At 41.2% G+C, this 23094-nt stretch overlaps 32 protein-coding genes across 32 annotated transcripts in view; all 32 read left to right on the top strand.

The window, feature by feature from the left end:
- Positions 1-23094, top strand: part of pcdh2a1 (protocadherin 2 alpha 1) — a 264980-nt gene that overhangs the window by 171524 nt on the left and 70362 nt on the right. The window lies entirely within an intron of this gene.
- pcdh2a2 (protocadherin 2 alpha 2) overlaps positions 1-23094 on the top strand; it is a 259967-nt gene that overhangs the window by 166511 nt on the left and 70362 nt on the right. The gene's annotated exons all lie outside the window — the stretch shown is intronic.
- pcdh2a3 (protocadherin 2 alpha 3) overlaps positions 1-23094 on the top strand; it is a 256777-nt gene that overhangs the window by 163321 nt on the left and 70362 nt on the right. The gene's annotated exons all lie outside the window — the stretch shown is intronic.
- pcdh2a4 (protocadherin 2 alpha 4) overlaps positions 1-23094 on the top strand; it is a 250948-nt gene that overhangs the window by 157492 nt on the left and 70362 nt on the right.
- Positions 1-23094, top strand: part of pcdh2a5 (protocadherin 2 alpha 5) — a 250948-nt gene that overhangs the window by 157492 nt on the left and 70362 nt on the right. The gene's annotated exons all lie outside the window — the stretch shown is intronic.
- The window catches only part of pcdh2a7 (protocadherin 2 alpha 7), a 244558-nt gene that overhangs the window by 151102 nt on the left and 70362 nt on the right, over positions 1-23094 (top strand). The gene's annotated exons all lie outside the window — the stretch shown is intronic.
- The window catches only part of pcdh2a8 (protocadherin 2 alpha 8), a 241085-nt gene that overhangs the window by 147629 nt on the left and 70362 nt on the right, over positions 1-23094 (top strand). The window lies entirely within an intron of this gene.
- The window catches only part of pcdh2a9 (protocadherin 2 alpha 9), a 220067-nt gene that overhangs the window by 126611 nt on the left and 70362 nt on the right, over positions 1-23094 (top strand). The window lies entirely within an intron of this gene.
- The window catches only part of pcdh2a10 (protocadherin 2 alpha 10), a 214655-nt gene that overhangs the window by 121199 nt on the left and 70362 nt on the right, over positions 1-23094 (top strand). The gene's annotated exons all lie outside the window — the stretch shown is intronic.
- The window catches only part of pcdh2a11 (protocadherin 2 alpha 11), a 210743-nt gene that overhangs the window by 117287 nt on the left and 70362 nt on the right, over positions 1-23094 (top strand). The window lies entirely within an intron of this gene.
- pcdh2a12 (protocadherin 2 alpha 12) overlaps positions 1-23094 on the top strand; it is a 207558-nt gene that overhangs the window by 114102 nt on the left and 70362 nt on the right. The gene's annotated exons all lie outside the window — the stretch shown is intronic.
- Positions 1-23094, top strand: part of pcdh2a13 (protocadherin 2 alpha 13) — a 204351-nt gene that overhangs the window by 110895 nt on the left and 70362 nt on the right. The gene's annotated exons all lie outside the window — the stretch shown is intronic.
- The window catches only part of pcdh2a14 (protocadherin 2 alpha 14), a 201300-nt gene that overhangs the window by 107844 nt on the left and 70362 nt on the right, over positions 1-23094 (top strand). The gene's annotated exons all lie outside the window — the stretch shown is intronic.
- Positions 1-23094, top strand: part of pcdh2a15 (protocadherin 2 alpha 15) — a 198016-nt gene that overhangs the window by 104560 nt on the left and 70362 nt on the right. The gene's annotated exons all lie outside the window — the stretch shown is intronic.
- The window catches only part of pcdh2a16 (protocadherin 2 alpha 16), a 192768-nt gene that overhangs the window by 99312 nt on the left and 70362 nt on the right, over positions 1-23094 (top strand). The gene's annotated exons all lie outside the window — the stretch shown is intronic.
- The window catches only part of pcdh2a17 (protocadherin 2 alpha 17), a 189288-nt gene that overhangs the window by 95832 nt on the left and 70362 nt on the right, over positions 1-23094 (top strand). The gene's annotated exons all lie outside the window — the stretch shown is intronic.
- Positions 1-23094, top strand: part of pcdh2a18 (protocadherin 2 alpha 18) — a 184942-nt gene that overhangs the window by 91486 nt on the left and 70362 nt on the right. The window lies entirely within an intron of this gene.
- Positions 1-23094, top strand: part of pcdh2a19 (protocadherin 2 alpha 19) — a 180617-nt gene that overhangs the window by 87161 nt on the left and 70362 nt on the right. The window lies entirely within an intron of this gene.
- pcdh2a20 (protocadherin 2 alpha 20) overlaps positions 1-23094 on the top strand; it is a 176289-nt gene that overhangs the window by 82833 nt on the left and 70362 nt on the right. The window lies entirely within an intron of this gene.
- The window catches only part of pcdh2a21 (protocadherin 2 alpha 21), a 171860-nt gene that overhangs the window by 78404 nt on the left and 70362 nt on the right, over positions 1-23094 (top strand). The gene's annotated exons all lie outside the window — the stretch shown is intronic.
- Positions 1-23094, top strand: part of pcdh2a23 (protocadherin 2 alpha 23) — a 165765-nt gene that overhangs the window by 72309 nt on the left and 70362 nt on the right. The window lies entirely within an intron of this gene.
- Positions 1-23094, top strand: part of pcdh2a24 (protocadherin 2 alpha 24) — a 162750-nt gene that overhangs the window by 69294 nt on the left and 70362 nt on the right. The window lies entirely within an intron of this gene.
- pcdh2a26 (protocadherin 2 alpha 26) overlaps positions 1-23094 on the top strand; it is a 153684-nt gene that overhangs the window by 60228 nt on the left and 70362 nt on the right. The window lies entirely within an intron of this gene.
- Positions 1-23094, top strand: part of pcdh2a27 (protocadherin 2 alpha 27) — a 105128-nt gene that overhangs the window by 11672 nt on the left and 70362 nt on the right. The gene's annotated exons all lie outside the window — the stretch shown is intronic.
- The window catches only part of pcdh2a28 (protocadherin 2 alpha 28), a 100632-nt gene that overhangs the window by 7176 nt on the left and 70362 nt on the right, over positions 1-23094 (top strand). The window lies entirely within an intron of this gene.
- pcdh2a30 (protocadherin 2 alpha 30) overlaps positions 187-23094 on the top strand; it is a 93270-nt gene continuing 70362 nt past the window's right edge. Inside the window, exon 1 of the mRNA NM_001009593.2 lies at positions 187-2562. Coding sequence (NP_001009593.2) covers positions 187-2562 — 2376 coding nt within the window. The remainder of the gene's footprint in view (positions 2563-23094) is intronic.
- pcdh2a31 (protocadherin 2 alpha 31) overlaps positions 3976-23094 on the top strand; it is an 89481-nt gene continuing 70362 nt past the window's right edge. Inside the window, exon 1 of the mRNA NM_001009594.2 lies at positions 3976-6357. Within this exon, the coding sequence (NP_001009594.2) occupies positions 3976-6357 (2382 nt within the window). The remainder of the gene's footprint in view (positions 6358-23094) is intronic.
- The window catches only part of pcdh2a32 (protocadherin 2 alpha 32), an 86159-nt gene continuing 70362 nt past the window's right edge, over positions 7298-23094 (top strand). The window contains exon 1 of the mRNA NM_001009595.3: positions 7298-9641. Within this exon, the coding sequence (NP_001009595.3) occupies positions 7491-9641 (2151 nt within the window). The 5' untranslated portion in view covers positions 7298-7490. The remainder of the gene's footprint in view (positions 9642-23094) is intronic.
- pcdh2a33 (protocadherin 2 alpha 33) overlaps positions 10595-23094 on the top strand; it is an 82862-nt gene continuing 70362 nt past the window's right edge. The window contains exon 1 of the mRNA NM_001009596.4: positions 10595-12970. Coding sequence (NP_001009596.4) covers positions 10595-12970 — 2376 coding nt within the window. The remainder of the gene's footprint in view (positions 12971-23094) is intronic.
- The window catches only part of pcdh2a34 (protocadherin 2 alpha 34), a 79329-nt gene continuing 70362 nt past the window's right edge, over positions 14128-23094 (top strand). Inside the window, exon 1 of the mRNA NM_001009589.4 lies at positions 14128-16497. Coding sequence (NP_001009589.4) covers positions 14128-16497 — 2370 coding nt within the window. The remainder of the gene's footprint in view (positions 16498-23094) is intronic.
- pcdh2a35 (protocadherin 2 alpha 35) overlaps positions 17430-23094 on the top strand; it is a 76027-nt gene continuing 70362 nt past the window's right edge. The window contains exon 1 of the mRNA NM_001009590.3: positions 17430-19808. Coding sequence (NP_001009590.3) covers positions 17430-19808 — 2379 coding nt within the window. The remainder of the gene's footprint in view (positions 19809-23094) is intronic.
- Positions 20538-23094, top strand: part of pcdh2a36 (protocadherin 2 alpha 36) — a 72919-nt gene continuing 70362 nt past the window's right edge. Inside the window, exon 1 of the mRNA NM_001009591.3 lies at positions 20538-22916. Coding sequence (NP_001009591.3) covers positions 20538-22916 — 2379 coding nt within the window. The remainder of the gene's footprint in view (positions 22917-23094) is intronic.

Raw genomic sequence — 23094 nt, 5'->3', positions numbered from 1 at the left:
TCTAGTGGGGAGGGGATTTCACAGGGCTTTGTTTCAGAGAGACTGGACGTGTAACAGTGAGCGAAGGCCTCGTGTTGTGTCGTCGATAAAATGGGATGTTGTCTAATATTTCTTGATTCGCTTGGATGAACTTGGATTTTCTCTTTTGCTTTGTGGATAACTGCACTGGATTCAGTGGATGTCGCGATGTTCTCGATGCACAGAAGGAGATCTGTCGTGGCTTGTTTTGTGCTCGTTGTTTTAGTGTGTTTCTGGGACGCGGCATCAGGGCAGCTCTCCTATTCTGTTTCTGAGGAGGTGAGTCCGGGAACATCAGTGGGAAATATCGCTAAGGATCTAAACCTGAATGTTCAGGAACTGGAGTCGCGCATGTTTCAGATTGTCACGGGAGCCAAGAAAAAATATTTCGAGGTAAATCTAAAAACTGGGTTTTTATATGTGAACGAAAGAATAGACAGAGAGGAGCTTTGCGCCAAAGCGCCCAAATGCACAGTTAGTGTAGAGGCAGTTATCAACAATCCATTAAAGCTTTATCAGATAGAAATCAATATTGTGGATGTAAACGATAATTCTCCGTCATTCAGCGAGAAATCACAAACAATAGACATAGCAGAAAGCACCCTGCCTGGAGTTAGATTCTCTCTGCATCACGCTACAGACGCAGATGTTGGAAAAAACGCCATTAATGATTACAAGCTTAGCTCAAATGAGCATTTTTCTTTAGCAGTGCACAGAGGAGAGGGTGTATCTGCTGAATTAGTGCTGCAAAAAGCTTTAGACCGAGAAAAAAAGCCTGTGATACAGCTCACACTGACCGCTGTAGACGGAGGAACACCATCTAAAACTGGTACATCGATTATAATAGTTAAAGTTCTGGATAATAATGATAACACTCCCGTTTTTAGTAAGCCCTTATATAAAACATCTGTTTTTGAAAATGCGGCTATTGGAACGACAATTGCTGTGCTAAACGCGACAGACTTTGATGAAGGCAGTAATAGCGAGATTATTTATTCTATAGTTAAAAGAGATCAAAACAAAGTCTTGCAAATGTTTGATATTGATCAAAATACCGGTGTTATTATAGTCAAGGGCAATATAGATTACGAAGAGAACAATGCATTTGAGATCCGCGCACAGGCCAGTGACAAAGGACAGCCCCCAATGTCCACGCATTGTAAAGTGCTGGTGGAGGTGCTGGATATTAATGACAATGAGCCAGAGATAACCGTGACGTCACTCCTCAGTACAGTGAAAGAGGACGCCAGTATTGGCACTGCTGTTGCTCTGGTCTCAGTGATTGACAGAGATGGTGGCAGAAACGGTGTGGTGAATTGCGCTGTGTCAAATAATGTGCCTTTTAAACTTCAGACAAACTACAAGAATTATTATTCCTTAGTAGTAGATGGACCTCTAGACAGAGAGCGCGCGTCTGAGTATAATGTGACAATCAGCGCTGCTGATGAAGGGTCTCCGCCTCTCTCTAGTACCAGTGTCATTGCTGTTCACGTTTCTGATGTCAATGACAACGCGCCGCGCTTTCCAGAGCCCGTCATTAATGTGTATGTGAAAGAGAACAGTCAGATTGGAGCTGTTCTTCATACAGTATCTGCTGTTGATCCTGATGTAGGTGATAATGCCAGAATAACATATTCTTTACTAGAAAGCTCTAAAAGCGGCCCGGTAACATCCATGATCAACATCAACTCTGACACTGGAGATCTGCACAGTTTACAGTCGTTTAACTATGAGGAGATCAAAACATTTGAGTTTAAAGTTCAGGCCACAGACTCTGGTGTTCCTCCGCTCAGCAGTAACGTGACTGTAAATGTGTTTGTCCTGGATGAGAATGACAACAGTCCTGCGATTCTCGCGCCCTATTCCGAGCTCGGTTCCGTTAACACCGAGAACATTCCCTATTCTGCTGAGGCGGGCTACTTTGTGGCCAAGATCAGGGCTGTAGATGCAGATTCCGGTTACAACGCGCTGTTGTCCTACCACATCTCTGAGCCCAAAGGAAACAATCTGTTCCGAATCGGAACCAGCAGCGGGGAGATCAGGACTAAGAGGAGAATGAGTGACAATGACCTGAAAACTCACCCGCTGGTCATTTTGGTTTGTGATAACGGAGAGCCCTCACTGTCAGCGACTGTGTCTATTGATGCTGTGGTTGTTGAAAGCGGAGGTGACGTCAAGACTCCATTCAGACATGCGCCGGTAAAGGAGGAGAGTTTCTCGGATTTAAATCTGTATTTGCTGATCGCCATTGTGAGTGTGTCCGTCATCTTTTTACTGAGCCTCATCAGTTTGATAGCTGTGAAATGCCACAGGACAGACAGCAGTTTGGGCAGGTACAGCGCCCCGATGATCACCACACACCCTGACGGGAGCTGGTCTTACTCCAAATCTACTCAGCAGTATGACGTGTGTTTTAGCTCAGACACACTGAAGAGTGACGTAGTGGTTTTCCCCGCGCCATTTCCGCCTGCAGATGCAGAACTGATCAGTATTAATGGAGGAGACACTTTCACCAGAACACAAACACTCCCTAATAAAGAAAAGGTAAGAGATTAAACGTTTCATTGCAACTCTTTGGTTTCGTTTTTTAGTGTTTACAATCTTAACGATGTTAAAAGTAGTGCAATGATTAATGTTGTTATGACTAAATTTAGCAGACGAATGTAAACCGCTCCATATAAACTATGTGTTTCAAATTAATGGCCTTTATTGGAACTATCCGTGGTTCTGAATCTGGTGAATATTGTGATCGTTCGTGTCTGAGATTTTGGCATTGCTGTTACGTTTTTTTTTTTTTTTTTCATCTAAGTGAAGTGATGTTTATAGGGCAATGAATTATTTTTCACAATGTTTTCTATTATATGTTTCTTCTGGAGAAAGTCTTAAGGTTTTTTAGTTTGGCTGGAATTGATAAAATATATAAATAAAACTGACAAGATCATTACTAGGCCATTAATAATAATATTAGCCCCCTTAATAAATGTTTTAGCATTTTTTTGCCCAACAAAGTTCCGTAGTTAATATGAATAACATAGTTAAGCCTTTGCATTGCATTTTAAGATATACTATATTTTTCTCTAACATTTCCAGCGTTTTCTTTTATTGACGTTGTTAATGTTCTCAAAGCAGTAAACACAGTACTGAATTCGCAAGCTTAAAATGTTAATATTCACCTATTAATGTTAGCTGTTTTTTTAAAACAAACTTACGATTCATTTGTTATTTAGTTGTATTAAATTTGAATTTCGCGTCTGTGTGGAGCTGTCCGCGGTTCTGATTATGGTGATGTTTGAAATGCGGGTTGGTGCTGCTGATTTATCCTGTTATTAATATATTTATCTTTAATTCTAAAACACGTTTTGTATTTTTACACTTTCTTACAAAATTAATAATTAATTATTATCATTACTATTATTATTATTATTATTTATTATTATTATTATTATTATTAAAAATAATAGTAATATTTTAAACGTGCATATGTATATTTCTCCTCTTATGAAAGACGAATAAAGTACATGCAAGCACAAAATAGCTTGGCAAACTTGCACCAACATTTTCTCACATATTGGACAAACTGAAATATCAATGATTTGTAATAGGCTAGTATTGTTTTTTTTTTATTTATTTTTTTTATAAATGACAACTGTAATGATGATTTTTGATATTGGACATTTTTTTTTTTTTTGCTTTTAATTCATAAATCCGCTTGGTGTCACTATAGACCGTATCATTTGGTCTAATATTTCGTGTCTGGAAGCCCCTCCTGGTTCTAGTGGGGAGGGGATTTCACAGGGCTTTGTTTCAGAGAGACTGGACGTGTAACAGTGAGCGAAGGCCTCGTGTTGTGTCGTCGATAAAATGGGATGTTGTCTAATATTTCTTGATTCGCGTGGATGAACTTGGATTTTCTCTTTTGCTTTGTGGATAACTGCACTGGATTCAGTGGATGTCGCGATGTTCTCGATGCACAGAAGGAGATCTGTCGTGGCTTGTTTTGTGCTCGTTGTTTTAGTGTGTTTCTGGGACGCGGCATCAGGGCAGCTCTCCTATTCTGTTTCTGAGGAGGTGAGTCCGGGAACAACAGTGGGAAATCTCGCTAAGGATCTAAACCTGAATGTTCAGGAACTGGAGTCGCGCATGTTTCAGATTGTCACGGGAGCCAAGAAAAAATATTTCGAGGTAAATCTAAAAACTGGGTTTTTATATGTGAACGAAAGAATAGACAGAGAGGAGCTTTGCGCCAAAGCGCCCAAATGCACAGTCAGTGTAGAAGCGGTTATCAACAATCCATTAAAGCTCTATCAGATAGAAATCAATATTGTGGATGTAAACGATAATAAACCGACATTTAATTCAAAAACTCAATATTTAGATGTCGCTGAGAACACTTTACCCGGCGTAAAATTCCCTCTTTCTTATGCGTCTGATGCGGATGTAGGAAAAAACACAGTGAGCACCTATAAGTTAAGCCAAAATGAGTATTTTTCCTTAGCAGTGCACAAAGGAGAAGAGCAGAGCGTCTCCGCTGAGCTAGTTTTACAGAAAGCTTTAGACCGTGAAAAACAGCCTCTGGTCCAGCTTACACTGACCGCTGCAGATGGAGGAAATCCGCCGAAATCAGGCACGTCTCAGATAATTATTAGGGTTTTAGACAATAATGATAATGCTCCTGTGTTCAGTCGCCCTTTATATAAAGCAAGTCTTGTTGAAAACGTGCCTATTGGTAGCACTGTAATAATTATAAATGCAACCGACAAAGATGAGGGTACCAACAGCGATATCATTTATTCACTTCGAGAGACAGATCAAGATCACATTTTAGATATTTTTCAGATTGATGCGATTACGGGTGCAATCACAGTCAAGGGCGATGTAAATTTCGAGAAAAACAATGCGTTTGAGATCCGCGCACAGGCCAGTGACAAAGGACAGCCTCCAATGTCCACGCATTGTAAAGTGCTGGTGGAGGTGCTGGATATTAATGACAATGAGCCAGAGATAACCGTGACGTCACTCCTCAGTACAGTGAAAGAGGACGCCAGTATTGGCACTGCTGTTGCTCTGGTCTCAGTGATTGACAGAGATGGTGGCAGAAACGGTGTGGTGAATTGCGCTGTGTCAAATAATGTGCCTTTTAAACTTCAGACAAATTACAAGAATTATTATTCCTTAGTGGTAGATGGACCTCTAGACAGAGAGCGCGCGTCTGAGTATAATGTGACAATCAGCGCTGCTGATGAAGGGTCTCCGCCTCTCTCTAGTACCAGTGTCATTGCTGTACACGTTTCTGATGTCAATGACAACGCGCCGCGCTTTCCAGAGCCCGTCATTAATGTGTATGTGAAAGAGAACAGTCAGATTGGAGCTGTTCTTCATACAGTATCTGCTGTTGATCCTGATGTAGGTGATAATGCCAGAATAACATATTCTTTACTAGAAAGCTCTAATAGCGGCCCGGTAACATCCATGATCAACATCAACTCCGACACTGGAGATCTGCACAGTTTACAGTCGTTTAACTATGAGGAGATCAAAACATTTGAGTTTAAAGTTCAGGCCACAGACTCTGGTGTTCCTCCGCTCAGCAGTAACGTGACTGTAAATGTGTTTGTCCTGGATGAGAATGACAACAGTCCCGCGATTCTCGCGCCCTATTCCGAGCTCGGTTCCGTTAACACCGAGAACATTCCCTATTCTGCTGAGGCGGGCTACTTTGTGGCCAAGATCAGGGCTGTAGATGCAGATTCTGGTTACAACGCGTTGTTGTCCTACCACATCTCTGAGCCCAAAGGAAACAATCTGTTCCGAATCGGAACCAGCAGCGGGGAGATCAGGACTAAGAGGAGAATGAGTGACAATGACCTGAAAACTCACCCGCTGGTCATTTTGGTTTGTGATAACGGAGAGCCCTCACTGTCAGCGACTGTGTCTATTGATGCTGTGGTTGTTGAAAGCGGAGGTGACGTCAAGACTCCATTCAGACATGCGCCGGTAAAGGAGGAGAGTTTCTCGGATTTAAATCTGTATTTGCTGATCGCCATTGTGAGTGTGTCCGTCATCTTTTTACTGAGCCTCATCAGTTTGATAGCTGTGAAATGCCACAGGACAGACAGCAGTTTGGGCAGGTACAGCGCCCCGATGATCACCACACACCCTGACGGGAGCTGGTCTTACTCCAAATCTACTCAGCAGTATGACGTGTGTTTTAGCTCAGACACACTGAAGAGTGACGTAGTGGTTTTCCCCGCGCCATTTCCGCCTGCAGATGCAGAACTGATCAGTATTAATGGAGGAGACACTTTCACCAGAACACAAACACTCCCTAATAAAGAGAAGGTAAGAGATTTGGTGTCTCTCTTAATTTGCTGTCATATTTGTGGGGGTTTGCCTTATAAGTTCACATAATGAGTTAAGAGTTTATTGGCGATTGTGTCACTTCTCGTCTCTTAAGTAGTGTGTGCTGTCCATGGTGCTGATATAGGTAAACATGTTTAAGACATTAGAGTGGATTTTTCAGATTTACTTATTTAATTATTTTAATTGTTGTTGTTGTATAGTAGTCCTAAGCCAGTTTTTATTTCCAGTAATTAAACTATACGGGAGTAATTGTTAATGGACTTGTTAAATTTAGGAATATCACTCTTCATCCCATCAACCTAAAAGAGCTATTATTTTAAATGGATGTTTATTTAATATTTATTTGATGTTTATAAACCATTTATTTTGTCTTTTTTATTGTAGATTTGTCGATATTGCATTTCAATATTCTATTTCTCCTTTTAAAAGAGTTTTTAGTTTCTTTAGTGTTTTTCCAGGAAAACATTTCCTATTTATTTTTATCAGTAAAGGTGAAGGCAGACTTGATCCGTTTCGGTTTGAACTTAATTAATTTTGATCATATTTAACTTTGCAGTGTTTGCTTTTTGAATTGGCGGCTCATTGCGCTGTGGCGAACCCTGATGGAATTGGATAATTGGAGGAAAGTAAGCGAGTGTCTTTGCCATACTACCTTGTGTATCCACTAGGTGTCGTTAACGACCTATCTTAAAAATAATAGTCCTCCTTTTTTATTCTCATTCGGACTCCTCCCTGTTTTGGGGCAGGGCGTCTGAGCTCGAGCTGTGCTTTGTTCAAGAGAAGCCATAGTAGAGAGTGTGTGTTTTGCGGTGCTGTGCGTGGATTAATTTACTAAAACAATGTGCGGATGTGTTTAGTTTGTCCTGTGGATTAAGTGCTGACGGATCATGGCGAATTCTGCAAGGGAACGAAATAAATTATGGATATATATCATTGTTTTGAATATCCTTCCGCGGATTTCCTCTGGGCAGATTGCGTTTTCTGTGTCGGAAGAGGCCAGTCCGGGGACTACAGTCGGAAATATAGTCAAAGAATTAAACCTTAATTTGCAAGAACTGGAACATCGGGGATTTCAGATCGTTGGACCCAACAAAAGGTATTTCGATGTAAATATGAAGACAGGAATACTTCAGGTTAAAGACAAACTAGACAGAGAGGAGATATGCGGACAAAGCTTAAAATGTGCGTTAGAGCTGGAGGCCATTGTTAATTCGCCACTGAATATGTACAGATTTGAAGTGAATGTTTTGGATGTAAACGACAATTCTCCCACATTTCCTTCCTCGAGGTTACAATTAAATGTATCCGAGGCGGCATTTATAGGGGAAAGGTATGCATTACCAAACGCATTTGACGCAGATGTGGGCATTAATTCGGTGAAGAGCTACAAGCTTAGTGCAAATGAGCATTTCTCTCTGGATGCACAGAGCGGAGGAGAACAGAGTGTGTCTGCTGAATTAGTGCTGCAGAAAGCTTTAGATCGAGAAAAACAGCCGGTGATCCGGCTCACACTGACCGCTGTAGACGGAGGAAAACCTCCAAGATCAGGAACAGTACATATAATTGTTAATGTTATAGATGTGAACGATAACATTCCTGTTTTCACAAAATCACTGTACAAAGCTCGAATTTTAGAAAACGCACCCGTTGAATTCTCCGTTATCACTGTAAACGCCAGAGATGCAGACGCGGGGCTAAACGGAGAGATAGAATACTCATTCATTAAACATGGCATCGACAAAAATATTGAATCGTTTGCAATTAACAAAGAAACTGGTGAAATAACTGTCATGGGTAAATTGGATCACGAGTCAAATAATGCTATTGAAATACGCGTGCAAGCGAGAGATAAAGGCTCGACTCCAAGAGTAGCTCATTGCAAAGTATTAGTAGAAATAATGGACGTTAATGATAATATACCAGAAATATCTGTAACGTCTCTTATTAATGTTGTGAAGGAAGGGTCACCAAAGGGAACAATGGTAGGGCTGATTACTGTAAAAGATGATGATTCTGGAGAAAATGGATCAGTAAAATTAAAAATACTCGACTCCCTTCCGTTTGCATTACAGAACACCTATAAAAATAAATATTCACTCGTTGTAGATGGACCTCTAGACAGAGAGAGCGCGTCTGAGTATAACGTGACAATCAGCGCTGCTGATGAAGGGTCTCCGCCTCTCTCTAGTACCAGTGTCATTGCTGTTCACGTTTCTGATGTCAATGACAACGCGCCGCGCTTTCCAGAGCCCGTCATTAATGTGTATGTGAAAGAGAACAGTCAGATTGGAGCTGTTCTTCATACAGTATCTGCTGTTGATCCTGATGTAGGTGATAATGCCAGAATAACATATTCTTTACTAGAAAGCTCTAAAAGCGGCCCGGTAACATCCATGATCAACATCAACTCTGACACTGGAGATCTGCACAGTTTACAGTCGTTTAACTATGAGGAGATCAAAACATTTGAGTTTAAAGTTCAGGCCACAGACTCTGGTGTTCCTCCGCTCAGCAGTAACGTGACTGTAAATGTGTTTGTCCTGGATGAGAATGACAACAGTCCCGCGATTCTCGCGCCCTATTCCGAGCTCGGTTCCGTTAACACCGAGAACATTCCCTATTCTGCTGAGGCGGGCTACTTTGTGGCCAAGATCAGGGCTGTAGATGCAGATTCCGGTTACAACGCGCTGTTGTCCTACCACATCTCTGAGCCCAAAGGAAACAATCTGTTCCGAATCGGAACCAGCAGCGGGGAGATCAGGACTAAGAGGAGAATGAGTGACAATGACCTGAAAACTCACCCGCTGGTCATTTTGGTTTGTGATAACGGAGAGCCCTCACTGTCAGCGACTGTGTCTATTGATGCTGTGGTTGTTGAAAGCGGAGGTGACGTCAAGACTCCATTCAGACATGCGCCGGTAAAGGAGGAGAGTTTCTCGGATTTAAATCTGTATTTGCTGATCGCCATTGTGAGTGTGTCCGTCATCTTTTTACTGAGCCTCATCAGTTTGATAGCTGTGAAATGCCACAGGACAGACAGCAGTTTGGGCAGGTACAGCGCCCCGATGATCACCACACACCCTGACGGGAGCTGGTCTTACTCCAAATCTACTCAGCAGTATGACGTGTGTTTTAGCTCAGACACACTGAAGAGTGACGTAGTGGTTTTCCCCGCGCCATTTCCGCCTGCAGATGCAGAACTGATCAGTATTAATGGAGGAGACACGTTCACCAGAACACAAACACTGCCTAATAAAGAGAAGGTAAGAGATTTAGAGCCTCTGGTAAATTAATGATATTTTATTTCATGGGTTGTTGGCTTGCTCATTCTCATTTATATTCACATTATGAGCGAAGTGTTATGGTGTTCATTTTTGTCCTCGCTACGCTTTGGTTTCCCCCTGAACAGTTAGTGCTGTCCATGGTGCTGATATAACTGTCAAAAAGTTTGAAGTATATTAAATGTAGCACGATATGGCTTTTTATTTTCCGAGGCATGTTGTGGTAACATTGCCAAAGGCAGCCCCAATGGCTCACAGTATGCATCTCTTTGACTTCTTTGCGAAATGAAAATAATGCTGCATCCCATAGTTCAAAATAAATGTGCACTTATTTAAATAACGAAAATATTCTATTGGATTTCTAATATATATTTATATATTTCAGTTTGAGACATCATTTGTCATTTTAATCCATAAAATTTTAATATACTGGGTTCCCTCTAGGATTACAGATTTTACAAAGATGTCTTGATTGGTTTGATTTATTTTAGTGCTCGTTTTTGTATAGTGCTACTGTGCTTGTTTTATTTGCTACATATAAACTACAGGAGTGGTTTTGTGTCTGTCTTTGGATAACTTTGACATTTTCTATAAAAGTATATTTGCTTATTTGTAGCAGTAAAGGTGGAGATAGGTGGACTTGTTCATTTCAGTTTGAACACATTTAGCTTTCCAATATGTTTGCTTTGCCATACCATCTTTGTGTGTCCACTAGATGTCGTCAGAGATCCGTCTTATGATTTTTATCATTGTTCCTTTTAATCTTGCTCGGACTCCTCCCTGTTTTGGGGCAGGGCTTCTGAGCTCGAGCTGTGCTTTGTTCAAGAGAAGCCATAGTAGAGAGTGTGTGTTTTGCGGCGCTGTGCGTGGATTATTTTACTAAAACAATGTGCGGATGTGTTTAGTTTGTCCTGTGGATTAAGTGCTGACGGATCATGGCAAATTCTGCAAGGGAACGAAATAAATTATGGATATATATCATTGTTTTGAATATCCTTCCGCGGATTTCCTCTGGGCAGATTGCGTTTTCTGTGTCGGAAGAGGTCAGTCCGGGGACTACAGTCGGAAATATAGTCAAAGAATTAAATCTTAATTTGCAAGAACTGGAACATCGGGGATTTCAGATCGTTGGACCCAACAAAAGGTATTTCGATGTAAATATGAAGACAGGAATACTTCAGGTTAAAGACAAACTAGACAGAGAGGAGATATGCGGACAAAGCTTAAAATGTGCGTTAGAGCTGGAGGCCATTGTTAATTCGCCACTGAATATGTACAGATTTGAAGTAAACGTTTTGGATATAAACGACAATTCTCCCACATTTCACTCCTCATCCTTACAATTAAATGTATCTGAGGCGGCATTTATAGGGGAAAGATATTCTTTACCAAGTGCAGATGACGCGGATGTGGGCATTAATTCGGTGAAGAGCTACAAGCTTAGTGCAAATGAGCATTTCTCTCTGGATGTTCAGAGCGGAGGAGAACAGAGTGTGTCTGCTGAATTAGTGCTGCAGAAAGCTTTAGATCGAGAAAAACAGCCGGTGATCCGGCTCACACTGACCGCTGTAGACGGAGGAAAACCTGCTAGATCAGGGACAGTAAATATAATTGTTAAAATCATAGATGCAAATGACAATATTCCTGTGTTCACAAAGTCGCTTTACAAAGCTCGAATTCCAGAAAATGCGCCTGTCGGTACTTCCATTATTACTGTAAACGCAAGGGATGCAGACGAAGGACTAAATGGAGAGATAGAATATTCATTCATTAAACATAAGAATGATAGAATCATCGAGTCATTTGCGATTAATGAAGTGTCTGGTGAAATAACTGTTCTGGGTAAATTAGATCACGAGTCAAACAATGCTGTTGAAATTCGCGTGCAAGCAAGAGACAAAGGTTCACTCCCAAGAGCCGCTCACTGTAAAGTATTAATCGAAATAATGGATGTGAATGATAATATACCAGAAATATCTGTAACTTCCCTAGTAAATGTTGTGAATGAAGATTCACCAAAAGGCACAATGGTTGGTTTGGTTACAGTAAAAGATGACGATTCTGGCGAAAATGGTTCTGTAAAATTAAAAATACTCGACTCCCTTCCGTTTGCATTACAAAACACCTATAAAAATAAATATTCACTCGTTGTGGATGGACCTCTAGACAGAGAGCGCGCGTCTGAGTATAATGTGACAATCAGCGCTGCTGATGAAGGGTCTCCGCCTCTCTCTAGTACCAGTGTCATTGCTGTACACGTTTCTGATGTCAATGACAACGCGCCGCGCTTTCCAGAGCCCGTCATTAATGTGTATGTGAAAGAGAACAGTCAGATTGGAGCTGTTCTTCATACAGTATCTGCTGTTGATCCTGATGTAGGTGATAACGCCAGAATAACATATTCTTTACTAGAAAGCTCTAAAAGCGGCCCGGTAACATCCATGATCAACATCAACTCTGACACTGGAGATCTGCACAGTTTACAGTCGTTTAACTATGAGGAGATCAAAACATTTGAGTTTAAAGTTCAGGCCACAGACTCTGGTGTTCCTCCGCTCAGCAGTAACGTGACTGTAAATGTATTTGTCCTGGATGAGAATGACAACAGTCCCGCGATTCTCGCGCCCTATTCCGAGCTCGGTTCCGTTAACACCGAGAACATTCCCTATTCTGCTGAGGCGGGCTACTTTGTGGCCAAGATCAGGGCTGTAGATGCAGATTCCGGTTACAACGCGCTGTTGTCCTACCACATCTCTGAGCCCAAAGGAAACAATCTGTTCCGAATCGGAACCAGCAGCGGGGAGATCAGGACTAAGAGGAGAATGAGTGACAATGACCTGAAAACTCACCCGCTGGTCATTTTGGTTTGTGATAACGGAGAGCCCTCACTGTCAGCGACTGTGTCTATTGATGCTGTGGTTGTTGAAAGCGGAGGTGACGTCAAGACTCCATTCAGACATGCGCCGGTAAAGGAGGAGAGTTTCTCGGATTTAAATCTGTATTTGCTGATCGCCATTGTGAGTGTGTCCGTCATCTTTTTACTGAGCCTCATCAGTTTGATAGCTGTGAAATGCCACAGGACAGACAGCAGTTTGGGCAGGTACAGAGCCCCGATGATCACCACACACCCTGACGGGAGCTGGTCTTACTCCAAATCTACTCAGCAGTATGACGTGTGTTTTAGCTCAGACACACTGAAGAGTGACGTAGTGGTTTTCCCCGCGCCATTTCCGCCTGCAGATGCAGAACTGATCAGTATTAATGGAGGAGACACGTTCTCCAGAACACAAACACTGCCTAATAAAGAGAAGGTAAGACATTGAGACCCTCAGTTAAATTGCTGATTTTTTATTTGGTAGTTTTTAGGCTCGTTCATTGCCATTTACATTCGCAGCATGAGCTGAATGTTTTCGTTTTTATTTGATGTCTGTTTTATTTCTTCGACAATATGTTAATAGATAGATGGCAGTCTTACCTCTTTCTCTTGAATTTTTCTGTGTGGTTAATTCACGCACTGTTTTATATATAAAAAATAATAATAGTAATAATACTAATAATAATAATAATACAAAAGTAATCATGTATATATAAATATTATTATTTAAAAAATAATTGACTCCCTCGCAGTTTGTGTGTATATTTTATATGATTTTGGTTTATAAGTGTCTCTGTCCTTGGTGCTGAAACTAATGTTTATAAATTCAGAGTGTGTTTCATTTTATTTTGTGCAGTTGTCGAATTAGTATTGTTTATAGTTAGTAAAAATAGTTGTCTTGTTTCTAGTTTACACGTTTAGATCTGTTGCATACTTGCTTGAAACTGTCAATTCTTTATACGGTGTTGGAGCTGTTTGTGTGCAGTGGAGACCTTGCTTCACCGAGTCAATATTGTATATAATTAATATAATATTTGTATTATTTTTTTGATAGATAGATAGATAGATAGATAGATTGATAGATTGATTGATTGATTGATTGATTGATTGATTGATTGATTGGTTGAATGATGGTACATGGCGCAACAATTTAAATCCAAATAAACTTGACTTTTCGTGTAGTTTTTATATTGTGCTGTGCAATAATACAACTCAAAGATATAAAAAATATATATATTTAGGATTCAGTGCATTTTATTCACTGACTGTTGTTATTTGTTTTATAATATGGAAGCAAATATTAATTTATAAAAGCATATATGGCAGTTCTCAAGACACTAAGTCTATTTATATTCTGAATTGTCTACGATGCCTGGATTTTTCCGCGTGGTGTCGTTAGAGACTGGTATTTTATTTTGCCTTGCCTATTTAAAGCTCCTCCTCAGTCAAGGGAGGGTTCAGTTTATCACGTGGGGCTTTTGTTCACGAGAGGCCACATTGCCGTCTGTATTTTTGCAGACGCTATGAGGAATTAGACGGTGTGTGCTTATACCACCGAATGGATGCGAATGATTTATTTAAAGTGGTGTGAAAATGTCGAAACAAGGATTTAAGTCGTGGATGTATTGTATCGCAGCGCTTTCCCTTTGGAATATTACCGATGGGCAGATTGTGTACTCTATATCAGAGGAGGCTGATCCGGGAACAACAGTGGGACCTATAGCAAAGGATTTGAACCTAAATCTTCATGAATTGCAGCTTCGTGGGTTTCAGCTCGTTTCTGGTCCAAATAAGAGGTATTTCGACGTCAATTTAAAGAGTGGTGTTCTCCTCGTCAAAGAGAGAATAGACAGGGAACTGCTATGCGGAAGGAGCAGCAGATGCTCTCTGGAAATAGAAGCTATTGTTAACTCGCCTTTAAACATGTATCGATTGGAGGTGAATGTTTTAGATATCAATGATAACGGTCCTATTTTTAAATCATCAAAAACAGAACTAAATATTGTAGAATCTGCTTTCCCTGGTGAAAGGTTTACATTACCGGATGCGTTTGACGCGGATGTGGGCAGTAATTCGGTCAAGAGCTACAAGCTGAGTGCGAATGAACACTTTACTCTGGATGTACAGAGCGGAGGAGATCAGAGTGTGTCTGCTGAATTAGTGCTGCAGAAAGCTTTAGATCGAGAAAAACAGCCGGTGATCAAGCTCACACTGACCGCTGTAGATGGAGGAAAACCTCCAAAATCAGGAACAACGCAAATTATCATCAATGTTGAAGATGTGAATGATAATATTCCTGTATTTAGTACATCTCTGTACAAAACACGAATAATGGAAAATGCGGCCGTCGGTACGTCTGTTATCACGGTGCAAGCTAGCGACGCAGACGAGGGTTTGAATGGAGAAATAATTTATTCCTTTATAAGTCATGATGGAGATAATAGAGTGAACGCGTTTACCATAGATTCTGTCAGTGGTGTAATCTCTGTTAAAGGGAACATTGATTACGAGACCAGCAATGCAGTGGAAATTCGAGTCCAAGCTAAAGATAAAGGGCCGAAACCAAGGGCTGCTCATTGTAAGGTTTTAATTGAAATCGTTGATGTTAATGATAATATACCTGAAATTTCCGTGACCTCTCTTGCTGAAACAGTGAGAGAGGATGCTGCTGCTGGAACAATGGTTGGACTGATCACCGTTAAAGATGGAGATGCGGGAAAAAACGGCGCAGTTGTTCTTAACATTCGCGGTTCTGCACCTTTTCGTATACAAAATACGTATAAGAATAAATATTATCTACTTGTAGATGGTCAGTTAGATCGAGAAACTGCGTCTGAGTATAATGTGACAATCAGCGCTGCTGATGAAGGGACTCCGCCTCTCTCTAGTACCAGTGTCATTGCTGTACACGTTTCTGATGTCAATGACAACGCGCCGCGCTTTCCAGAGCCCGTCATTAATGTGTATGTGAAAGAGAACAGTCAGATTGGAGCTGTTCTTCATACAGTATCTGCTGTTGATCCTGATGTAGGTGATAATGCCAGAATAACATATTCTTTACTAGAAAGCTCTAAAAGCGGCCCGGTAACATCTATGATCAACATCAACTCTGACACTGGAGATCTGCACAGTTTACAGTCGTTTAACTATGAGGAGATCAAAACATTTGAGTTTAAAGTTCAGGCCACAGACTCTGGTGTTCCTCCGCTCAGCAGTAACGTGACTGTAAATGTGTTTGTCCTGGATGAGAATGACAACAGTCCCGCGATTCTCGCGCCCTATTCCGAGCTCGGTTCCGTTAACACCGAGAACATTCCCTATTCTGCTGAGGCGGGCTACTTTGTGGCCAAGATCAGGGCTGTAGATGCAGATTCCGGTTACAACGCGCTGTTGTCCTACCACATCTCTGAGCCCAAAGGAAACAATCTGTTCCGAATCGGAACCAGCAGCGGGGAGATCAGGACTAAGAGGAGAATGAGTGACAATGACCTGAAAACTCACCCGCTGGTCATTTTGGTTTGTGATAACGGAGAGCCCTCACTGTCAGCGACTGTGTCTATTGATGCTGTGGTTGTTGAAAGCGGAGGTGACGTCAAGACTCCATTCAGACATGCGCCGGTAAAGGAGGAGAGTTTCTCGGATTTAAATCTTTATTTGCTGATCGCCATTGTGAGTGTGTCCGTCATCTTTTTACTGAGCCTCATCAGTTTGATAGCTGTGAAATGCCACAGGACAGACAGCAGTTTGGGCAGGTACAGCGCCCCGATGATCACCACACACCCTGACGGGAGCTGGTCTTACTCCAAATCTACTCAGCAGTATGACGTGTGTTTTAGCTCAGACACACTGAAGAGTGACGTAGTGGTTTTCCCCGCGCCATTTCCGCCTGCAGATGCAGAACTGATCAGTATTAATGGAGGAGACACTTTCACCAGAACACAAACACTGCCTAATAAAGAGAAGGTATGTAAACGTATAGAAAATTGCATTACTTTTTACTGCATTTGTTGAAACCCTGTGACGCTGTCCGTGGTGCTGAAGCCTTCAGTGGTTATCATTCACGCTATTGTGAACCCTTTTCTCTGAATACTCTGTGTTGAAGGTAATGCTTTAATAAATACCTCATTGCTTCAACTTAAATGGAGTAAGTTCACAGTACTCATATAGAGTACTTTTTTAACTCAATTGTTTTTTGCAATCGGTTTCCTTAAACGGTTTGAGTTGTCTTAACTTACTGGGTTTGACAGTACTCAGTTGGTTTGAGTTCTCTTCATTTATTGTTTTTTGGTGCTCAATTTGCTTCGTTTACTCAAATGGAGTAAATTCTCAGTACTCATTAGGATTTGTCTTTGAACTTAAATGGTTTGTTGCAGTCGGTATCCTCAAATGGTTTGACTTACCTTAACTTTTTGGGATTTACAGTGTGTTAATAATAATCTACTCTGGTATTTTTTTTTTCTGAAAATCATGTAACAATCTTAGATTTTATAGCTTAAGATAAAGTCTAATTTTATAAAATGTTTAAATACTATGAAAGTTAAAGTCTGTTTTTATTTATTTATTTATTTATTTATTTATTGTTAGTTTGGTATTTAAATAAATATATATTTTATATTTTCCCCTGCTCACGTCCAGCGATTTATTGAAACGCTTATAGCTATCTAAAAGTAGTCTTTTATCCTCTAGATGTCACCATCAGTCCGTATTTAAACTGTGCTCTTGAGTTCTCGTGTCTCCGCCTTGTATTTTTCGCTGTTGTTGTAGTGAGAGATTGCTTTGTTCAGACGCTTCCACAGCTCTTCGCCTTCACTGCATCGTAGTGGACTATTAGCTGAAACCTGGACCAAAATACTTTTATATTGATGAGTATTGTGCTTGTTTGTTCTTAAAGGAATATGGCAATAGTTCCGCTTCATAATTGTCTTTCAGTGATCCTTTTTTATGTGGTATTTTGCTTTGGGAGTACTGCGGAGGGACACATTGTATATACGGTGTCGGAAGAGACAAACCCGGGAACAACAGTCGGCAACCTTGCAAAGGATTTAAACCTGAACTTACAGGATATAACCAATCGGGGATTTCAACTAGTATCTGGAGCAAATAAGAGGTATTTCGAACTAAATTCAAAAACTGGATTTCTCCATATTAATGACAGAATAAATAGAGATGAGCTGTGCGGAAGGAGCTTAAAATGTTCTCTCCCGTTGGAGGCTATTGTTAATGCGCCATTAAACGTTTACCGCTTTGAAGTAAGCATTATAGATATTAATGATAACGCACCTACATTTCGTTCCCCTGTGAAGTATTTTAATATATCAGAGTCTGCATTTCCTGGGGAAAGATTTCCATTACCGACGGCGTTTGACGCGGATGTGGGCAACAATTCGGTCAAGAGCTACAAACTGAGTGCGAATGAGCACTTTTCTCTGGACGTACAGAGCGGAGGAGAGCAGAGTGTGTCTGCTGAATTAGTGCTGCAGAAAGCTTTAGATCGAGAAAAACAGCCGGTGATCAAGCTCACACTGACCGCTGTAGACGGAGGAAAACCTCCAAGATCAGGAACAATAAATATAATCGTCAATATTGAGGATGTGAATGATAATATTCCTGTTTTCAGTAAGCCTCTATTCAAAACTCGAGTAGTAGAAAATTCACCGTTTGGCACCTCAGTGATCCAAGTTCACGCCAGTGATCCAGACGAGGGACCAAATAGTGAAATAGTGTATTCATTAGTGAGTCAAGATAATGAAAATAACGCAGATGCATTCGCAATAGATCCTGAAACCGGTGTTATAACAGTGAAAGGCACTGTAGACTATGAAAAAAACGCTGCTGTTGAAATTAGAGTGCAAGCTAAAGACAAAGGCCATAAACCACGAGCCGCGTACTGCAAAGTGCTGGTGGAGATAACTGATATTAATGACAATACGCCGGAAATTTCTGTTACCTCTTTAGTAAATACAGTTAAGGAGGACGCAGCTAATGGCACAGTGGTTAGTATGATAACTGTATTAGATAATGATGCTGGCAAAAACGGTGAAATTCAGCTTAAGATTAGAGATTCATTGCCATTCAAAGTTCAGAACTCATACAAGAATTATTATACTTTAATTGTAAACGGACATTTAGATCGAGAAACTGCGTCTGAGTATAATGTGACAATCAGCGCTGCTGATGAAGGGTCTCCGCCTCTCTCTAGTACCAGTGTCATTGCTGTACACGTTTCTGATGTCAATGACAACGCGCCGCGCTTTCCAGAGCCCGTCATTAATGTGTATGTGAAAGAGAACAGTCAGATTGGAGCTGTTCTTCATACAGTATCTGCTGTTGATCCTGATGTAGGTGATAATGCCAGAATAACATATTCTTTACTAGAAAGCTCTAAAAGCGGCCCGGTAACATCCATGATCAATATCAACTCCGACACTGGAGATCTGCACAGTTTACAGTCGTTTAACTATGAGGAGATCAAAACATTTGAGTTTAAAGTTCAGGCCACAGACTCTGGTGTTCCTCCGCTCAGCAGTAACGTGACTGTAAATGTGTTTGTCCTGGATGAGAATGACAACAGTCCCGCGATTCTCGCGCCCTATTCCGAGCTCGGTTCCGTTAACACCGAGAACATTCCCTATTCTGCTGAGGCGGGCTACTTTGTGGCCAAGATCAGGGCTGTAGATGCAGATTCCGGTTACAACGCGCTGTTGTCTTACCACATCTCTGAGCCCAAAGGAAACAATCTGTTCCGAATCGGAACCAGCAGCGGGGAGATCAGGACTAAGAGGAGAATGAGTGACAATGACCTGAAAACTCACCCGCTGGTCATTTTGGTTTGTGATAACGGAGAGCCCTCACTGTCAGCGACTGTGTCTATTGATGCTGTGGTTGTTGAAAGCGGAGGTGACGTCAAGACTCCATTCAGACATGCGCCGGTAAAGGAGGAGAGTTTCTCGGATTTAAATCTGTATTTGCTGATCGCCATTGTGAGTGTGTCCGTCATCTTTTTACTGAGCCTCATCAGTTTGATAGCTGTGAAATGCCACAGGACAGACAGCAGTTTGGGCAGGTACAGCGCCCCGATGATCACCACACACCCTGACGGGAGCTGGTCTTACTCCAAATCTACTCAGCAGTATGACGTGTGTTTTAGCTCAGACACGCTGAAGAGTGACGTAGTGGTTTTCCCCGCGCCATTTCCGCCTGCAGATGCAGAACTGATCAGTATTAATGGAGGAGACACTTTCACCAGAACACAAACACTCCCTAATAAAGAGAAGGTAGGATAATTTAGCATCTGTTTTGCTCACTTTTGATTTAACCATGTCCTGCTTTGAGCTGGAATGCGTTACTCCGTCAAGACATCAGATATTTAAATCTTACAAGTTTGTAGCCTAGTATTAAATACAGGTATAATGTTGGAAAATTCAAGAACATTACCTAGAAAAAATGCTGTGTGATAATGCAAGAGGTTTGACACGCTTCACCTTCAAAGCGTTTTCATGTAAACGGACTAGACTGCGACCACTGTCCTTGGTCCTGAAATGCTATCTAAAGTGTGTTTAATGGACTATATATATATATATATATATATATATATATATATATATATATATATATATATATATATATATATATATATATATATATCATGTTTAATTGGTTGTATGCAGTGCAAGTGTTATTAAGAAAAACACATCTTTTGCACACATTTGTTCGTTTGATTAATTGAATTTGCAGGATTTATAAAAAACAGAAGTCTTGCTTTTTTCTTTGCTGATGTGATGTATAAAACTCTCCGCGCGATGTCAGTATCTGCCTGTTTTGTGAGCATTCGTGACATGGTGAAGCTCCTCCTATTTCCCTCTTCCGCTCTTCCTGGATAAGGGCTTTGTTAGTCGTTCGCCATTGTCTCCGCATGCATTTCACTCGTGGATTTACCAGAAGTCGTTTCACGGATGTGCAGGAAGATTTCGGTGTTTTAGCATTCATGGAAAGGGTTTCTTAAAATGGCTTTAACATGGACACATGTTTTGAGGTCCTGGATATTTTTCAGTGTCTTTCTTTGCTGTTGGATTTTCACAAATGGTCAGATTGTGTATTCCATATCGGAGGAAGCAAACCCTGGTACCGCAGTCGGGAATTTAGCTAAGGATTTTAATTTGAATGTACAGGACATTGAAAGGCGTGGATTTCAAATCGTGTCCGAGAGCAATAAGAGGTATTTCGATTTTAATTTTAAGACCGGTGTACTTCACGTTAAAGAGAGAATAGACCGAGAAGAGCTGTGTGAGCAGAAGATTAGGTGTTCTTTACCTCTTGAAGCGATTGTTAATTCGCCTTTGAATGTATATAGATTTGAGATAAACGTTCTGGATATTAATGATAATCCGCCGAAATTCCGTACGCCAAAGACAACCATTAATATATCAGAATCGGCCTTACCAGGAGAGCAGTTCGCTCTGCCGAGCGCGTTTGACGCAGATGTCGGCATTAATTCGGTGAAGAGCTACAAGCTCAGTCCTAATGAACATTTCTCTCTGGATGTCCAAAGCGGAGGAGAACAGAGTGTGTCTGCTGAATTAGTGCTGCAAAAAGCTTTAGATCGAGAAAAACAGCCTTTAATTCGTCTTACATTGACTGCTGTAGATGGAGGGAAACCTCTAAGATCAGGAACAATGCAGATAACAGTAAATGTTGAAGACGTCAACGATAACATTCCCGTTTTCAGCAAATCACTGTATAAAGCCCGCGTGAATGAAAACGCGCCTCCTGGTACTCCCATTATTACAGTACAGGCCAGCGATCCAGATGAGGGTGTGAATGGTCAGATTGTTTATGCTTTAGTTAATCACGATAATGATAGAAACGTCGAATCATTTGCAATAAATCCTGAAACTGGGGAAATTACAGTGAAAGGGGATGTAGATTATGAACGAAAAAATGCAGTGGAGCTCCGAGTACAGGCAAAAGATAAAGGGCATAAACCCAGAGCGGCCCTTTGTAAAGTTCTACTGGAAATTATTGATGTAAATGATAATGTTCCAGAAATCTCTGTTACATCTTTGGTTAACACTGTAAAAGAGGATGCTTTGATTGACACAGTGGTTGGAATGATAACTGTAACTGATAATGATGCTGGTAAAAACGGACAGGTAATCCTAAATATTCAGGGCTCTTCTCCTTTTAAAGTTCAGAACTCTTACAAAAATTATTATACTTTATTTGTTAACGGGCCTTTAGACAGAGAGCGCGCGTCTGAGTATAATGTGACAATCAGCGCTGCTGATGAAGGGTCTCCGCCTCTCTCTAGTACCAGTGTCATTGCTGTACACGTTTCTGATGTCAATGACAACGCGCCGCGCTTTCCAGAGCCCGTCATTAATGTGTATGTGAAAGAGAACAGTCAGATTGGAGCTGTTCTTCATACAGTATCTGCTGTTGATCCTGATGTAGGTGATAATGCCAGAATAACATATTCTTTACTAGAAAGCTCTAAAAGCGGCCCGGTAACATCCATGATCAACATCAACTCCGACACTGGAGATCTGCACAGTTTACAGTCGTTTAACTATGAGGAGATCAAAACATTTGAGTTTAAAGTTCAGGCCACAGACTCTGGTGTTCCTCCGCTCAGCAGTAACGTGACTGTAAATGTGTTTGTCCTGGATGAGAATGACAACAGTCCCGCGATTCTCGCGCCCTATTCCGAGCTCGGTTCCGTTAACACCGAGAACATTCCCTATTCTGCTGAGGCGGGCTACTTTGTGGCCAAGATCAGGGCTGTAGATGCAGATTCTGGTTACAACGCGCTGTTGTCCTATCACATCTCTGAGCCCAAAGGAAACAATCTGTTCCGAATCGGAACCAGCAGCGGGGAGATCAGGACTAAGAGGAGAATGAGTGACAATGACCTGAAAACTCACCCGCTGGTCATTTTGGTTTGTGATAACGGAGAGCCCTCACTGTCAGCGACTGTGTCTATTGATGCTGTGGTTGTTGAAAGCGGAGGTGACGTCAAGACTCCATTCAGACATGCGCCGGTAAAGGAGGAGAGTTTCTCGGATTTAAATCTGTATTTGCTGATCCCCATTGTGAGTGTGTCCGTCATCTTTTTACTGAGCCTCATCGGTTTGATAGCTGTGAAATGCCACAGGACAGACAGCAGTTTGGGCAGGTACAGCGCCCCGATGATCACCACACACCCTGACGGGAGCTGGTCTTACTCCAAATCTACTCAGCAGTATGACGTGTGTTTTAGCTCAGACACACTGAAGAGTGACGTAGTAGTTTTCCCCGCGCCATTTCCGCCTGCAGATGCAGAACTGATCAGTATTAATGGAGGAGACACTTTCACCAAAACACAAACACTGCCTAATAAAGAGAAGGTAAGAGAGTTTTGTTAGAAGTGAGGACATTTGTAGGCTAATATGTCCTTTTTTGTTTAGAAGGGCTACTTATATTTTTGTTATTTACATGGTTTATTCGTGGAAAACCACTACCATTTTATTCTCTTTTCACTGTTGGTTTCCATTATTATTGTTTTGAGCACATGACTTCTGAAAC

This window comes from Danio rerio, chromosome 14 (assembly GCF_052040795.2).
Source record: "Danio rerio strain M-AB ecotype USA chromosome 14, GRCz13ab, whole genome shotgun sequence".
Taxonomy (NCBI): Eukaryota; Metazoa; Chordata; class Actinopteri; order Cypriniformes; family Danionidae; genus Danio; species Danio rerio.
Note: the sequence above shows the minus strand (reverse complement) of the source record. Positions and strands in the feature narration are given on the sequence as shown.